The 17,714-nt window shown below is 58.9% G+C and overlaps 1 protein-coding gene across 5 annotated transcripts in view; it reads right to left on the reverse strand.

Annotated features, from left to right (window-relative positions):
• BIN1 (bridging integrator 1) overlaps positions 1 to 13,704 on the reverse strand; it is a 58,625-nt gene extending 44,921 nt beyond the window's left edge. For all 5 annotated transcript variants that reach the window (XM_068545292.1, XM_068545291.1, XM_068545290.1 and 2 more), the window contains exon 1: positions 13,499 to 13,704. In XM_068545292.1, the coding sequence (XP_068401393.1) occupies positions 13,499 to 13,582 (84 nt within the window). In that variant the 5' untranslated portion in view covers positions 13,583 to 13,704. The remainder of the gene's footprint in view (positions 1 to 13,498) is intronic.
• Between the last annotated feature and the right edge of the window lie 4,010 nt (positions 13,705 to 17,714).

Here is a 17,714-nt window from a genome sequence, read left to right on the forward strand (position 1 = left end):
AGGCTGGGGACTCACTGGTACAGGGCCCCAGAGCAGAACAGGGCCCAGGGCCAGGGCCACTGCTTTCCACTAGAGCAGGGGCTGGGGGAAGGCTGCGAGGGGGCTGGGAGGGGCTGGAAGGGAGCATAGTCAGAGCAAGGGCGAAGACCAGGGTGCGGGAAACAAGAGGGGCCCAGAGTGGGAGTCTGGTGGTGGCCCCGCCCCTGGCAGAGGCGCTGACTGTCAGGGGACAAGAGGGGCTTTCCCCGGCTCCCTCCTGCTAACCGTGCACCACCGGTCTTGGGCTGGGGCGGGGTAGAGAAGTACGGTGGGCAGGGAGGGGCCTGAGGGGGAGGCACTGGTCCTCCCAGCCCAGCAGATGCAGGAAATGAGCACATGGTGGACAGGAGGTGGGGCCTCCCCCTCCCAGCCCGGAGACCACAGGGGACGATGCAGGGGCCGCCAGAGCTCTGGGCAGGTCACCCCCCAGGGTCCCACCTCTACCCTCAAAGGTAAGGACCAGGTGAGCGCAAAAGGCCCCTCCATCTCTCGCTTCCCAGGGTTGGGGCAGAGCATCAGCCTTGGAGTCTACCTTGCTAAGGAGGTCTTCAGGGTCTGACCCACATCCCTCCCTGAGAAGAGCTGAGGCAGTGTGGACACGGAGGGGTAGCAGAGACTCCCCACACCCACCCACAGCAGAGGGCCCTGGCCCCCAGGAATCACAGCCAGTGCCAGCTCACCGTCTGGGCCCACTGTGGACCTTGCTCACACCCACCTGTCCCTTTCCTGCCCCAGGGCCTGCTTTCCCAGGAGAAACACAGTCCAACAGCAAGGGACAGCTGAGCTGCCAGAGTTACCCATTTCTTTTTTAAAAAAACACAAAATCACAGCAACGTGCCAAAGGAGGAGAGCAGAAAAAAGCAGTGCAGGGCCTGGCCTGGGGTGGACGCCCAGCCCCAGACCCCGGGAGGTCGGCTCCTGGCCAGCCCACGCTACAGCTCTGGACACTTCTGGAGCACCTAAAAGCTGGAAGGGACTCCTGCTGCTGACAGGGAGAGGGAGTAGGGGTGGGGGGAGGCCTAAAAGTGGTGGGAAGGGGGTCCGCGGTGTCACGTGGCCCCTGCCGGGCCCGCGCTGGGCAACATCTTCCCCTTCCTTCCCCCCCCGAGGCCTCACCATCTGGATCCCAAGCTGAGCCTGGATGGCTCCACCACTGCTGGGCCAAGGCTGGCCCGGACTTGGGCAGGATGGCCCAACTGGACGCACACGGAGGGCATGGGCACAGCTGAACACCCCACACCCGCCAAGGCGCCTCAGTACCCCCACCCCACCCGAGAGCTGGAACCCCAACCTTCAGTGTCCTCGGGTGTGAAATGGAGACACCTCTTCCCCCATTAAATCCTCACACACGGGGAAACCGAGGTTCAGAGGGGACAGGTAACTTGTCCAAGGTCAAGGGCTTGAGAGGAGCAGGGCTGGGATTTGAACATGGGCCTTCCACCTGCCACGCTGTATAAGATGCTCCGAGAAGCCTTTTCCATCCCTCGTGCACGGGAGCCTCACACCCCAACTCAGCGTTAAGTGCCTACTATGTGCGGGTGTCAGGATCACACATTCACAGCGGGACCAGCCTCCACCACTGAAGACTTGGGTCTAGCAGGGAGGACGGTCACCCCATTGTGTGGCGGAGCAAATCGAAATAAGAAGGGTTGAGTAACTGGCCCAAGTCCCCAGTGGAGGGGAGGGGAGCAGGAGCGCGGATCCTGGGTCTCCGGTGTGCTGACAGCCCTTGGCTCCCCCATCCCCACCACGTGGCTCCGGAGAGCACTAGCTGGTTGCAGGATGTGGGTGTGGCCTCTCCTGGTCTCTCACCTCCGCCCACAGCGCACACAGTGGGACAGGGTCACGGACTCAGAGCTGGGACGCAGGCATCAGGTTCTGTCCTGCTGCTGACCATGGGTTTCCCACGGTGCTGACTCAGCTCTCCCAGGCGGGCCTGCAGCCCTGCACCCACGCCTCAGGGCAGCTTCCTCAGTGCAGTTCCAGGATGGCCCCTACCTGGTCCACCAGACCCAGGACAGCGCCGCCCCCGAGGCCCGCAGGAAGGGCCCAGGACCCCCCCTTGGCTGTGGCCCCTGCCAGGCCCATGGTCCCCTCCACCAGGAGGCCTGGGCTGGTCAACTTGGGGAAGGTGGTGACATTCCAGCCCAGGCAGACCCACTTCCAGAACAGACTGCTCCGCTGAGTCTTTGGCGGGGACACACACACACACACACACACACACACACACACACACACACTAAGCTTATAAACTAGCTCCTGGCTTAGTTTATATTTCAAACAACAGTATTTTCATCCTGTGCCAGGTTCAGCAAATGCACCCAATTAATTGTGGATTCTATTTCTCCGTTTAGATCAAGACTCCACTTGTATTCCTGGCCATTAACTCCTCCTCAAGTCTCCCCTCCCCTGCCCCGATATGGGATTCCCCTCCCTCCCCAACTCTGTTTTCAATCTGCACCCAGGTCTGTCTCTCCCTGAGGCTCCCCCTGGGAGTCAGGTCAGGACAGTTCCTTCCACATCCGACCCTGACCCTCTGGGGTCCCGTGATTCCTGCATGAAGCCAGGTTCCCCCACCTGCCTGGTGGAGTCATGGCGGATCCCAGGGGCCATGTGGAAAGTCCCAAGGTGGCTCTGCAGGGTCACCTTCTCCTCTAGCAGGCCAGCCCCCCTCCCCCATACATACCACACACACACCCCTCCCCAGGTGTTTGCCCTACAGAGGCAGCCCCCACCCACTGATTTTTAATGGAAAACATTTCAGCATTCACATTTGCACTACAATAATCTCTTCCAAGCACCCTCCAACCACCCTCTCCCCGCTCAGGGATGGGGGTGGCAGCTCCCAGGAAAGGCCAACCTGGGGCCAAGTCCAAGACTGGGAGGGAGGAAATCCCAGGGCTTCCCTGAGCTCCAGTGTTCTCATCTGCCAAGTGGAACCATAATCCAGTCCCGCCAACCTCATAGGTCACTGAGAGGAACAAATGAAAAACAGCAGGTGGGAGGGTTCTCAGTAAACCACAAAATGCCATGGAGATACCAACCCTGACCTCCCCTCCAGAACCATCCAGACCCAGCTGGACCCAGCAGAACTCAGCTCCACCATTATCACTTACAGGAGTCCTGGAGTTCACCTTCCCTCACTGGGAGGGGCATCTCATGCTTCCCAGTTCCTAGGTGGGCAACTGAGGCTCGGCGGCCGAGCCAGCGTTCAACCCACATCTCTCAAGCCCCGGCTCTTCCTGCTATGCATTGGGTTCCTCGAATGAATGAATGAATGAATAATGGGAGACCCCTCACCTATGTCCCCAGGGCCCTCCCCTCATTAGGCCCCTCAACCCAGCCCACCTGGAACCGTATGCCCTCCCCCCACCCATTCAATCAAGCTCCGGCCCAGGGGGGCTCTGGCTTCCCTCCTGGGGGAGGCGACACCACCCCCCCCCCGATTTAGTGTTTTCAGCCTATACAGGAAAAAAAGGAAACAAAAATGCACTGCAGTTCAATTTCAAGAATCTGGTCATCAGAACACAAAAGCCAGAATGGTTCCTACCTGTGGGTTCCCAGGGGTTCCCCAAGATGCTCCCTGGAACAGAAGCTGTGTGTCCTCCCTCCCCAGGCACTGATCACATCACTTCCTCCAGCACCACCAGGCACTGGGCACTGGTCATGTTCACTTCCTCCTGGACCCTCTCCACAAGCCCATTCCCGTTTAGAGAGGAGGAACTAGGGGCTCAGAGAGGGCATGACTTGCCCAGGACCCCAGAGCGGGTGGGTGGTCACTGGGGTCATGCTCCCTTCTCTCTGTCCAGGTCTGTCTTTCTCCCGCACTCACCCCAACCTCCTTCTTCCCCTTCCCTTGTTCAATCTCTCTTTGACTCCTGCCCACCTGCCAGGGGTCCGGGGCCCAGCTCAGCACCCTCGTCCGCTCCATCACCCACATCTGGCCCCGAGATAGTTGTTGACAGGCTGGAGGACACGTCATGAGAGAGCTGATGCCGTCTCAGAGCAGAGAAGTAGGGGTGGCCACAGGGGGCCGGCGTGGGAGCAGCAGGGAGACCCCTCGGCCCAGCTTTCCCCAGGCCAGGTCTGTCCTCAGGGCCCAGCGACGGGACCCGGCTCGCCAGGGCTCCAGCATGGTGGTCGCAGTGCTGGGGAGAGGCCGAGGTGACCAAAAGGTCCAAAGAAAGTAGCAGCAGCTGTCGGAAAAAGGGCTGGCAAGGCGCTACCGTCACCCCAGCCGCCTTCCGGCCCCACGGCCTCTGCAAAGCTCCTCAAGCACAGGCCTGGGTGGAGACCCGGACCCCTCACCAGCCAGCCGCTGGCCCTGAGCCTCATCCACAAAACGTTACCTTACCGTCGTCCACTCCTCACCCTGCAGTCTGCACTCCGAGCCAGCGTCCCCACCAGCTGGCATGACCCCTCGTCCTCTGAGGACCCTCCCCGGCTCTGATCCAAGACCTAGGGGACCCCCACTTGGCCATCTGGTCTGGCCTCAAAGGGCGGAGCACGCTGGGGTGCCTTGAACAGGGGGGAGCTGACCCACTGACCCCCTCCCAGCTGTCCAGCTCGACAGGCTTAGCAGTGTCATCCCCTCCGCAGTGTCACCTTGTGGTCTCAAAACAGAGAGAAGCAGGTTTGCACGCACCGGGAGGAGGTACGGGATGTACAGCAGCCTTTCCAGGAAGGCTGTGACCCCAGCCCTGACGGAGAGGACTCCAGGATGGCAGTCCTGCCCCAGACACCCCCGTGCCTTCCTGGGCACAGCTGGATTCTAACCTGACCCAGGTCACTCCCTCAAGAGGGGATGCCACTTCCTCCAAGCAGTCTTCCCTGACTGCTCAGGCCTGATGGGAGGCTCCTCAGGACCCCAGTGTCCTTCCCCTCACCTCCCCCCAGTGCTGTGATGGGCACTGGGTGTGGGGCTGGGAGCTCCTGGAGGGCAGGAGCCAGTTCTTCTCCTCCCAGTGCCCTCAGACCTCAGCCCTCTGGCCCACAATGGGCAGGCCATGAAGGAGAGAATGACAAGGGGAAGAGGAGCTAATTCAGCGCCAGAAATCCAGGCATCTAAAGCGAGGAGCCAGCTCGAATGTCCCTACAAAGGTGCCCCGGGGGCTCCAGGATGGGGGGGCTTGCAGGGGCTCTGAGGGCCTGAGAGCCCCAGCTCCACCAGCAGTGACAACAGTGACAAGTCCCTCCCCCCAGCACTGCGGTGGCTGCTGCCAGCTGCCGCCCACTCACTCCCAGCCCCTGGGGCTCAGGCCCCGCCTTACTGCGGCCCTTGCACTGCAGAGGCAGAGATGTCTGCAAGCTCGCCCCCTGTCCACAGAGCAGGGACAGCAGCAGAGACCCAGCCAGTCACCCCAGGCACAGCATGGGGGGGACGGGGCACAAATGCCCACTCCCAGGGGCACCATGGACAGGTCTCAGTACCGATGCCCACCCCGAGGCTCCAAACCCACCCTCCACCAGTGCTGTGGCCCCAATCCCACCCCATCTGCCGTGGCACTGGGACCTGGGGTCAGGGACTGGGGCTGAAGGTGAGGTCCAGGAGGCAGAGGGAAGCGGCCCAGCCGAGAGCAAGCCCAAGTGGGTCTGAGGGCAGCAGTGAGTCTCAGGCCTAGCAAATCACACAGACCCACAGGTCAGGGATCCCTGGCACCCCGGTCACCTCAAAGCTTTCTCAGGTCGGAAGAAGACCCCTGCAGACGGCCCAGGCCAACCCGTCTTTGGCATTTGGCCTGAAGCCAAGGAGGGCTCCCCAGCAGGGCCCCAGCCCACTCCTGAGAACTCGAGTGTCTGGGCCCAAGCACTGCAGCCCCAGGCTCAGGGTAGCACCATCACAGCCCTGAGACATTTTACTGCCGGAGAAGGTTCTAAGCAGCGATGCCCAGGGGTCCCTCGGAATGGCCTGTGCCAGGGCCGGATGCGCCCCCTGCACCTGACCCCAAGACCTGGGCTCTGATGCCTCCTGTGCTCTCTGGGGGCCTGAAATCCTGCAGCCACATCGCCCTTCCCCCTCCCACCCTACACCCTGAACCCAGGGCCTCCCGGGCCTCTGCCAGCCGTCAGCCTGCCTCTACCTGCCTGAAGAATCCAAGCATCCAGTCAGCAAGGAAACACTGAGCACCTACTGTGTGCAGAGCTGGGGGCACCACAGCGACTGCAGCAGGCAGGACCCACCCTTGTGGAGCAGATATTCTAGGGGGCTTGCCCCAGGCCACCACGGGCCTGCTTCAAGCCTGGGCCCAGGAGAGCAGCCAACAACACCCCAGCTCCAGGCGGCCAGTCCACAGGGTGGGAAGCGAACTGCCCCAGGGCACTGGGCCCCAGACTTTTAGATCCCACACCAGGACAATCTTCCCAGTGTGTGCATGCATGTGTGTGTGTGTGTGTTTTGCGGGGCGGGGGGGTGCGGTCAGCATTATGACTATTTCCTCCCCAAAAACATTAAGAAACTACCAGAATTACCATCATTTCATAAAAGAAACACTGTTGCAACAATCTGAACAAAAGTAGATACAATCTCAGGATAAAGGGTGTTCCTTTATATTGAGTAAAGCGGATGCAGCTTTCATATTTGGGAAAACACACACACATCACCTCATTTGTCCTCACTTGCAGGTAGGAACTCCTGTCCCTAGACTTGCCTCAGGAAACCCCAGGCTGTCCCCTCACCCCAGGGCCCACCAAGCACCCCCAAAACAGAAAGGCCACATCCCAAAGTATAAGCTTAGACCCCATGTGGGGACCCAGGGGCAGACAAGCAGCCCCAGATCTAATTTAATGGTAGGGAAGGTCTTGGGACCAAAATCTGTCAAATGACACCCCGCTCCCTCAGACAGGCCTTCCCTCCTGGATAGAGATCCGCATCTTATTTGCATGATCTGGGCCTTCCCCCTGGCCTGAGGGCCTAGTCACCAAGGGAGAGGTAGCACCCCAGACAGTGGACCAGGACAGCCCATGGGCAAGTCACAGCACTGCTCTGAGCCTCAGTTTCTTCATCTGCTGAATGGGTATCATAATGACCTTCCCTGCTTGCAGTGAGGATGAGAATTTTCACCAAGCACCTGGCACTCAGCAGGTGTGCAACAAACCAGGTTATTTTTAAGTTAATATTTGACAAAGGCTTCCCTTGGGACAGGAAGAGCCTGCCTTTCTCTTCTCAATTCCCCAGCCCTGACCCCTGCCAGCCCTTGGCACTAAGCCAGCTTCGCTGCCTGGTCCAGAACCATGTGGCCTCTTTGGGAGGTGGCAGCCTCTTTGGGGAGGCCCCAGGAGCCCCAGATGCCAGCCAGGTCCAACGAGGCTTGCCCCATCCCCGGCACAAGAACCACCAGCCCTGCCCTTCACTTGTGTCCATTTAATCCACACAGCATTCTCTGTGGCTCTCACCACTGACTTCAGGTGAGGAAACTGAGGCTCAGAGAGGTCAGTGTGACCTGCCCAAGGGTAGTAACGTGTGGGAAGGGATTCAAATCCAGCTCCCTAGAGAGTGGTTGCCACTACCCTGAGTTGCTGCTTGATGTGAAAATCTTGTAAGTGGTCCTCCCCGGGCTGGGCCATCTTTGGTGTCTCCCTCCTCCCTTTTATTGGCCCCTCCCACCTCCCGTTACATCCTGGGTGAGAACCCCCACCCACAAAGCAGCCCTGGCCTGCACTGTCAGTGCCCTTCAGCTCTGGTGTCCTTTTCTTTGCATTTTTAATCCCAAAAGGAGACTTGCCAAAAAAGGAGCTTTAGTGACTTCCCTGGCGGTCCAGTGGTTAAGACTCCATGCTTCCAATGCAGGGGGCACGGGTTCAACCCCTGGTCAGGGAGCTAAGATCCCGCATGCCACGTCAAAAAAAAAAAAAAAAAAAAGGAGCTTTAGAAAACCACATAGCAGGGTGACATCAAACGGGAAGGCATCATCCCCCAGATGCCCTCTCACCTGGAGCCAGAAGCTTCGGCTCAGCCTCTGCCCAAACCAATCCCTTGCACCATGTGAGCGCCCAGCCCTGGAATGCTCAGGAAAGGCTGATCTGAGCCATCACGTTCCACTGAGGAAAAGCTGCCCTGCTCTTGTATCTACCTGCCACCAGACTTTTCGTTTCTTGAGTGTCTCCCCCAAGAGACGTCAGTTCCAGGCAGGCGGGGGCTTGGTTTTGCTCAGCCCTACAGAACCAAGATGGTGCCCAGCACACAGTGGGTTTTTCAAGTAAATGAAGAAGCAAACCCCGTGATCACTTTACGGATGGCCAGAGTGAAGCCCAGAGAGGGGAGAACACTTACCCAGGGCCACCGGATTTACATGCAGATGAGTCCAGTTCCCGCCCCAACCCCGGAACCGTGCAATTCCCTCCCCCCGCCACACGCCGCTCCTCTGCGCACACACACACACAGACACGGACACACACACACATGCACACATACCACCCTGGGCTGGGACAACATTACAAACGCTGATCCGTCAAGGGCTCAGCAGGGATTAGCTGTCTGCAGAGGCCTGTAATGGACACTCCAGGGAGAAGGGCTGGGACAAGGGCCTGGCAGGGAGGGAGGTCTCTGGGTCATCGTGCAGCTCTGCCCACTAAGCACTTGCTGTGTGATGGGCAACTGTCCGAGGCCCTACTCTCCACAACGGGCGTGTGAAGGGGAACGAGTATTACCCCCACTTCACAAATGAAGGAACTGGGCTCAGGAGGGTCCTGCCATCTGCCCAAGGTCCTGGCTGGTCAGGGGAACCCAGGATCCCCACCTGTTGCCTGCCGAGCCCATGCCCGGGCTCTGTCTCTGACACGCCCCTGGGTAGGACCCAGGGATTCTAGAACCTCATGGAAAAAGCCCAGGCAAGGCCAGACTAAGGCAGAAGGGGGGACAGAAGCACAACTTGGAGAGGGGCGAGCTGGGCGGAGATCGCCTCATCCAGGGGCAAGGGCCTGGGCAATGCCAGAGAGCGAAGGTGAGAAGGGGACACGGCTAGGTCATCTGCGAAGAAGGAGGGTGAAGAGTTGAGGCCTCAGCTGCTCTGAGCGTCCACAGGATCCACAGATCCCACCGGCGTTCAAGACTTGATCACATCCAACCCAAATCTATGGCCCAGCCAGCCCTCTCCGCTCCCGACACACCCCACCCTTTCCCTGGGTGACCAGCGGCTCACTCCCCCACTCCACGTGCACCCTGACCCACAGCTGTCCCCCCCCCACACCCCGGGAACACCTCCTCCAGGCCCCAGACAGCCCAGTGAGCCGACCTGGGCAAAACAGCCCCTGCCTGGGCCCTGCCACGAGCCAGCAGACTCGATGGAGCGGGGCCTCAGCTCACGCCTGGGGCCCAGCCCCCTCCCGGCCCGCCGGGGCCCAGGAAGTCTGGAGGTCACGCTTGCAACTTCCCCACACCCACAGGCCTCAGCCAAACGTCCACCGAGCCCCCAGAAGCACCCCACCCAGAGATGACGCCTAGCTCTGGAGCCTTCTCTCCAGCGCTGGCAAGATGAACCATCTACATAAATAACTCGGGTTCAGGGAGAAGCTGATCCGAGCCTGGAGAGGTGCAGAAACGCTTGTGTAAGATCAGAGGAAAGAGACACAGCGTAGGGAGGTACAGAGTGACGGAGGCAAAGCCAACATGGGAGGGGACGAGAGAGAGGACACTCAGGGGCGAGAGACACCACGATGGGGAGGACAGTGGAAAGTCGGGGCGGAGGAGAGCCACTGCTGACCGGGGCCCGGGGCCTCAGAGGCCGTCCAGCAGACCCGGCGGGCTCCCTGCCCCCTGCCGTCTGTGTGGCGCGGCTACTCTCAAGGCCGCTGTGAGCATAAGAACTGGTTGCAAAGGCCTGGCTCCCACTGAGGAGGCCTCCATGGCTACGGCACGGGAGACCCTGACCACCCAGATGAGCGTGGCCCCATCACGGCCATGTGTCAGGGTCCCATAAATAACTGCCACCGCACCTTCCCCCTAGGGAGCATCTGCTGTGACACGCCAGTGCTATTCCGTCCACGGACAGCCCCAGGCCCTGCCCCTCGGAGCCAGGCCTCCCCACTCCCAGCAGCGCCGGGCCAGTGCGGGGGGAGGGGGCAGACAGGGGGCAGAGCCTCCTCCCCTGCGCCCTCCGTGGGCCCGGCTCCACCAGCACAGGCCGGCCTCTCTCACGCACGCCCCACGAGGACTTCCGGGCAGTGGACCTCGGGGCAAGCAGGCCAGAGCATACCCCCACCTCACCTGTCCCTTCTCCCCAACCGTCCCATCACCCCAGGGACCCAGCCCACCAAGCCCTAATCTTCTCTGTCATCTGACCCAGGCTCCTCCCCAACTTGGCTCTGCCCAGCCACCTACTGAGGCCCAAAAATGGACAGAGTCATTTATAGAGGATCTGACAAGCCAAACGCGACGGGAAGATGACCTCATGGTACCCGGGTCCGAACTCCAGGCACATGCTCTGCACCCGAGCACCCTGGGGGCAGCTGGGGGCTGGGAGGTGAGCGGTGACAGTGCCATGCTGGGCTGTCGGACCCCGGGGAGCCCTCCGCTGTGGTCTCACGCCCTCCTCACACCAGGGCCAGAGGCCTCAGGACCTTACGACAGTAAGCTCCACGCCGGCCAGAGCCACGTGTACCCTGCTCCCCGCAGCACCCCGCTCCCCGCAGCACCCCGGGCTCAGCCCAGGCCCAGGCACACAGCACAGGTCCAGGCGGGATTCGCTGAATGAGGGAAGGCCAAGGAGCACACACGGGACAAATCAGCCCACCCAGAGCCTGCATCAGGGCTCCCAAGCCAAGCCCCCATACGCCCTTGTTTTTTCATAACAGTCACTCTGCACCTGCTGGGGCCAGGTGAATGCTGGGTCTGCCCAACCCCCAGGGAGCACGCAGACCAGTGGTGGATGCTGCCGGGTCAATGGGCAATGCCAGGGCCCGGGGGGAGTCACTGAGCTGGGGGACAGGAGAGCTGGCTCCACAGGGACCAGCGGGCAAGCTTTCCCACACCTCACCGTCCCCCTCTGAATCCTGGTGGACGTCTGGTGGTAGAGAGGACATGGGGGGAAATCGAGGGTGAGGAAAAGAAGAGGAGAGATGGGGGCCCTTCTTCCTATGCAGATACAACCTAGGCCCTCCACCCAAGTTCCTGCTTGTCCCTGCTCAGGAAATACCCTGCCATGGCAACAGGACCACTGGAATTGCCCCTTTACTCATAGATTTGACCAAGGCGAGGTGGGGCCAGGGGCCGGGTACCTATGAGACCACTGCGAGCTAGACGTGGTCCTGAGAGCCACCTGAAGATGCCGAGGAGATAGCCAGGTCAGCGGCAACCAGGCTGCAACGCAGACTCTGAGCCTCCGGGAGGGCAGAGGGGAGAGACTGGTGTGGGTCAAGTCATCGGGCTTCCTGGGAGGGGGCTGCAGCGGGGCCAACAGGGGAGGCTGCTTTCCCAGACTCGGCCAGGATGCCCGTGGTGCTGCTCTGGCTTCCGCTGGGGAGGACTTCCCAACCAGAGCCCACGGGGCACAGAGCAGCAACAGCGCTAAGCAACTCCAGTCCCACGAGGCCCAGGCTCAGGCAGGGCCAGCCCTTGGCCAAGGCCAGCATCCACAGCTGACCAGCTGTCAACCAACTGCCCATGGCCACAGAACAGAGGCTAAGGAGGGAGGGGGGCAGCTCAGTGGGGTCAATGATGACCTCTCGCCACGTACACAGAGGGGATACAGCCCATGCCTACTGCCCCTGAAATTACTGAAAGATGCTGTTGCAGAAACAAGGCAAGTAGGGCAAAGGGGACACAGCCAGAGCAAAGGGGAGCCGGGGAGAACTAGGGACGTCACTGGATTGGGGGCAGGGAAACTGCCTCAGCCTTTCCTAGGCTTCCCATTCATCTTCCTCAGCCCCTCAGGGGCAGGAAGCAGGCTTAGACCCAGAGCTGCCTGCTCCAGGCACCTAAATGGATTACCCAGCCGTGGGAGGGGAGGTGCGGGGAGCAAGTGCTGAGGCATCTGCCCCTCCCCTCCCTCCAACCTGGGCGACTGAAGCCTTCCCAGCCCCCAGCCAGCTATCTGTGGTACTCTAATCCCTCGTCCCGCCCTGGGGAGGGGAGGAGGACAGCTGGGACAGGCCAGATCTGGAGTCTGGCTGAGGGCCCTTTCCTCTATGCAATCCACCCACCTACTGGGCCCGGGACCACAAGGATGAGCGGCAGGACTCGGAGGGAAGCGCGGGGGAAGCTCCAGAGGCCGCCGCCGCTCTCACCCCGAACCCCACCCCCTCCCCCACTGTCACGTGGCTGCATCCTTAGGGAGCCCGCAGGTCTCAGCTGCACAAGTCATTGTTTATAAACAGCCACAAGCCTGGCGGGGGAAGGCCGGCCGGTCTCCGGGATCGGGCGGCAGAGGGGACAGACCCGGCCAGGGGAGCACTGGGGGTCCACCCTGGCAGCAGCACTGATTCTGCAATCTCAGATTTCAGAGTTGCAGTCGGCAGGGGAAGTGGCGTCAGCAGCTGGCGTGATCCAATTCAATAAACCAGAGGCGGCTAGGGATAGCAAGCCGGGCGGGCGCGGACCCCTGCCCCCCAATCCTGCGTTTCCTGCACAGTCCGAGGGCCACGGGAAGCCCCGGCTGCAAACAGTGGCTCTCCGCGCCGAGGGGTCGGGTTTCCTGCGGGGCCCTCCACACCCCCGGCGGCTTGCCGTCCCTCCTCCGGGCCGGCTCCCCATCCCGGCCGCGGGCTCCCAAAGCCAGAGCCGCCACCCTCTCCCCCCCGCGGCCGGAAACACGAAGCCCCTGCTCCGGCGAGGGCACCTCCGGAGGGGTGCGCAGCTCTCTGCTCCCCGGGAGCCGGGCCGGAGCTTCCAGGCCGCAGGCACCTCTCGGGAAAGGAAACCTGACCCCTCCCTCGGCCCACGGGGACAGAAGGTGGAGCGGCGGGTGGAGAGGAGGGAACAGCGGGCGCAGGAAGCGCTCAGAGGCCTGGAGTCGGCGCGCAGGCACCCGCGAGCGGAGGGGCAGCCTCGGGATTCCCGGAACTAAGCGACCCTGGGGACAAGGGGCAGACCCCCCTCGCCCCAGCGCCGGCCCCGCCCGCAGGGCCCAAGTGGTCCCGGAGGGCTAGGGGCGCCACCTCGCCTCCCAGCCTCCCGGCCTCGGCCTCCAGGGCGGGGTTAGCCTGGACCTCGCGCCCGGAGAAGAGCGGGGCCGCCGCTCCTCTGCAGAGGTGCCGCGAAGATACAAAACGGCGGGGGTGGGGGTGGGGGGGTGAAGGGACAGCTGCGCCCTCTCCTGCCCCACGCCGGGGGTGAGAGGAGACGGAGGACGCGGACGGCAGAGGGCACCCAGAGCGCCGGGGGGCGCAGCCTGTGGACCCCCGAAGGCCCTCGGCAGCGCTCGTCTGGAGGTGACAGCGCCCGGCCCGGGGTCAGGACCAGCCCCCGGCGCGGGGGTGGGGGACAGGTGTCCGGACGGCGTGGCTGCAGTGGCTCGGGCTCGCTCACCTTCTCCTGCGCGCGAGTGAGCTTCTTCTGCACGTTGCTGGCTATCTTCCCCGCCGTCACCCCCTTGCTGCCCATCTCAGCCATTGCGGCTCAGGCTTGCCCGGTGGCTGGCGCCGATCTACCCAGCCCCCAGCCCCGGCCCCCGGCCGCGCGTCCGGCCCGGGCTCCCGCTCCACGCCGCGCACTAGATCGCCGAGCCGACTGGCGGAGGCGGAGCGTGCGCCCGGCAAGCGAGCTAGCGAGCGACGCGGGGACCGTGGGAGGGACGGACGGGCGGAGGGAGGGGGAGGGAGGGAGGAGGGGCCGGGCCTCCGGCGGCGGTCAGCGCCCCCCGCCCGCCCCCTCCGGACAAGACACGGCCTTTTAAAGGGCCACCCGGGCGCCGGAACCGCTCGGCCGGCGAGGAGGGAGCGGCGCCCACCATCGCCGCGGCTGAGGTGGCGAGCGGGACTCCCGGGACCCTCCGATGACACCGCCCCGGGGCTGGGACGAACACGACAGGCCTGGGTCCGGCGCCGCCGCGGGCCGTCTTTCCTTTCCGCAGCCCCGGAAAGGAGGCCAGATGGAGGAGAAGGGTGCTTTCAAAAATCAAAGATAAAGTGTGTGGCGAACCCCCGGGGAGCCCGGGCTGGAGCGCGCAGCCCAGCCGGAGCCGCCTCTCCTTCCCGGGGGCTCACCTCTGGCCCCCTCTCTCGACGCTCGGCCTCCTCCTGGCCTCTAGGTTCACCCTTCTTGACCTGGGTTCTCAGGGCGCCACCTGTGAACTGTCCCCCTTGCCTAGTCCCTTGCCAGCCAGGCGCTCGGTTTTCTAATTTGCGGATGATTATTATAATAACAGCAGCCTAACAGTACTGAGCCTTCCTGTGTGCCTGGAACTCTGCTAAGTGCCTCATCGACAGGCATTATCTCGGTCAGTGTCCAGGGCAGCCCGAGAAAGTAGGTGCTAGTATCTCTCCCGTTTTGCAAACGAGGCACAGAGAGGCCTGGAGCCAGACCTCTGACTCCACCTCCCAGGCTCTCCAACCACTATACACTGGGTGGTCTCCTATGCCCTGCTGGAAGAAAAATGGGTAATTGTCATTATTCAAAGAGAAGATAAGGTTATTGCTAACCGACCGGTGACAACTTTGCCAACAGACCAATGACACTTGTTCAAAATTAATAAATATGCATTGGGTTTACTGATCCCACCCACACCCCTCCCCAAAATCATGTCAGGGGCTTGGAAGGATGCCACAGTACTTTGCTGCCCTGGAAGTCAGGGCGGGTCCCGGGGATGTGGGCTGAGTTGAGGGCTGAGCGGAGTCCTGGAGGCCCTGTTGAGGAGGCCTGGACGTGTCCAGCACCCAGGCAGGAGCCAAGGCGGGGGTCCCCTGGACGCTTCTGGGAGGAGCAGGAAAGGCTCTTGCAGACCATACACCAAGCCTGCCGTACTCATGGAGAAACCGAGGCCCAGGAAAAAAAGGTTTGGCCTGCGCTCCCCGGGAAGGCTCCTCTGCAACCTCTCTGGCTACTTCTCTGGTATTTCCCCTAGAGCGCTCAGGACTTCAGTCCTCCGGGCCTATTATTATTCCTTTTTGCAGAAAGACCGACTGAGGCTTTGCAGCTGCTGGAGGTCAAAGAGATAAGCAGAGATTCAGACCCAGGCCCTCCAGCACTAAGGCCCTCAGCTGACACACAGAACTGCATGCCAGGAAAAGCACCAAGCGCTGCATGAGGGGAAAGCATTTTGTCAAAATCATTATTAATTATAAACTCATGCCCGATTCCTGAGTTACGAGAACAAAACCTAAACAGTGCAGTTTCTAAGGCAGCTTTCTCCTAAAAGCTCATCAAGCTTTCACCTCATGGTCCCTCTCCTCCTAATTTTATGTTTGGCATTTTTCGAACCATTCTCTAAGAGCGATTTCTTCCAGTCCTCCTCTGGGGAAAGGAGAGAATGAGCAGAAGTCAAATCATATTACAGTCGGCCTCCAGGGAACAGTGGGAGATTCTGCTTCACTGGACTTTGGTGTTTCGAAATATCACTTGACAGAAAAATTGAAGGCAACTTAAGTGGTCATCAGCAGGATAGGGTTAGCTAGACAGCACAGCGACCAGAGAGACCATTAGAGGATCATTTTAAACTATTACAGAGATTGTGTAGCAACATGAAAATAATGCTTAAGTATAATTATGAGTGAAAAGGAGAAGACAGGAAATCGTGCATGCCCTATCCTTGCAACAACATGAAAGTAAGTGCTCATGATCAAAGACTCGAAGGAACCAGGCACAAGGAAATAGATGTGTTACGATCAAGGCATTATGGCTGATTTTTTCCCCTTAATTTCCTAAATACTCTGTAATATGCTATGTTGCCTTCATAACTAAAAAATACACACAGCTCTTATCGTTAAAAAAGATAATTCTTTATCTGATCTCTAGATTGGAAAGACTTTTTAAAGCACAAAACCATTGGAGGAAGTATTGGCATAAAAAAACGCTTGTTTGAGGGTACGCAAAAATTCAATTTTTTTAAACCTCAAAAAATACCGTCAACACACAGGATAAAAGTTTGGAAGGAAATGCTCAAAAAATGTTAGTATAAGGCCAAAGGGTAGGAAGGTAGGCGATTTTTACTTTCTTCTTTATGGTTTTCTCTAGTGTCTTACTTTTTACCCGGATAGTCCATTGTTTTCACCATCAGGAAAAAATTATTTCCGTTTTGAAAAGAAAGTTGACATAAAAAATTGAAGTGTAAGAAACTAAAGAAATATCTTTGAAAATAAAACAGAACTCACAATTCATAAGAAAAACATTAAGACTTCTACAAATAAATGGGCAAATGGACAGTTCACAAAATTGGAAATTCAAATGATCAATACATAGGTATTAAAAGTTCAGTGTTGGGCTTCCCTGGTGGCGCAGTGGTTAAGAATCCGCCTCCCAGTACAGGGGACATAGGTTCGTAGCCCTGGTCCGGGAAGATCCCACATGCCACGGAGCAAGTAAGCCCGTGCACCACAGCTACTGAGCCTGCGCTCTAGACCCCGCGAGCCACAACTACCGAAGCCCGGGCGCCTAGAGCCCACGCATCGCAACGAAGAGTAGCCCCACTCGCCGCAACTAGAGAAAGCCCATGCGCAGCAACGAAGACCCAACACAGCCAATAAATAAATAAATAAATAAATTTTTTTTAAAGTTCAGTCTTACCAGAAGAAAAAAAAAAAAAAAGCTGTCCGTTAAATCAGTGAGATACCGTTCCTGCCCTCACTTTCATCAAATCAGCAAATTGTTTTTTAAGTTATGTTACTTCAAACCAGAGAGACAGATACTCTCACATACTGCTTCTGAGAGTATAACAGATACAGAATTTCTGGAAAGCAATCTTGCAGTATATATTAAGAATCATCAAAATACCCGTATTCTTCAACCCTAAAATCCCAAGTATAGGAAATATAAAATTTTAGCAAAGCTTTAATCACAAAGATGTTCATCCCATTATAATAGTACAAAATTGACAGTACGTTGGCTATTATTATTGTTCTTGTTACTCTTCATGTTCACTCACTCCTTCAGTCTCCAGACGTTTCTGAGCACCTACTAAGTACCAGTCTGGGCTCAGCTCTGCTAGTGGTGCATGCAGTGAAGCCCCTCCCTGGAAAGTTCACTGTTGCAGGGGCTTGATGGGGTCTGGGGGTGGTGGAAGGCTCTTGGAGGGAGTGGTGTTAACAACCTGAAGCAGACATTGACAGGAGAACAGGGAGGGGAGCCTGGTGCCCAGCAGAGCCCTCAAATATCGAGGCAGGAATAAACGAGCAGACAAGCAAATATCTGACGGATTATTGGTATACATTTCCTTCCGTCCTTTTAGCGCAGGCCTCCCAGCCCCTGCATCCCTCCAGCTCTCCAAAGCCCAACCCCAGGCCTCTGCACAAAGGCCTATTACCAGCTGTGATTAAACTACAGTGTAGCCAAACATGAAATGTTTACCAAAACAATAGCACTTTTACTGTTTTCGTGATGGGGAAATGCTATAATGTGTTGTGAATAGAATAATACAGTATATTAAATTCTACAACAGTATAGTCCCAACTGATATTCAAATGTGGTTGGTACACACCCTCACACCACGCACAAAAATAAACTCAAAATGGCTTAAAGACTTAAACATAAGACATGACACCATAAAACTCCTAGAAGAGAGCATTGGCAAAACATTCTCTGACATAAATTG

This window comes from Eschrichtius robustus, chromosome 5 (genome assembly GCF_028021215.1).
Source record: "Eschrichtius robustus isolate mEscRob2 chromosome 5, mEscRob2.pri, whole genome shotgun sequence".
Lineage (NCBI taxonomy): Eukaryota > Metazoa > Chordata > Mammalia > Artiodactyla > Eschrichtiidae > Eschrichtius > Eschrichtius robustus.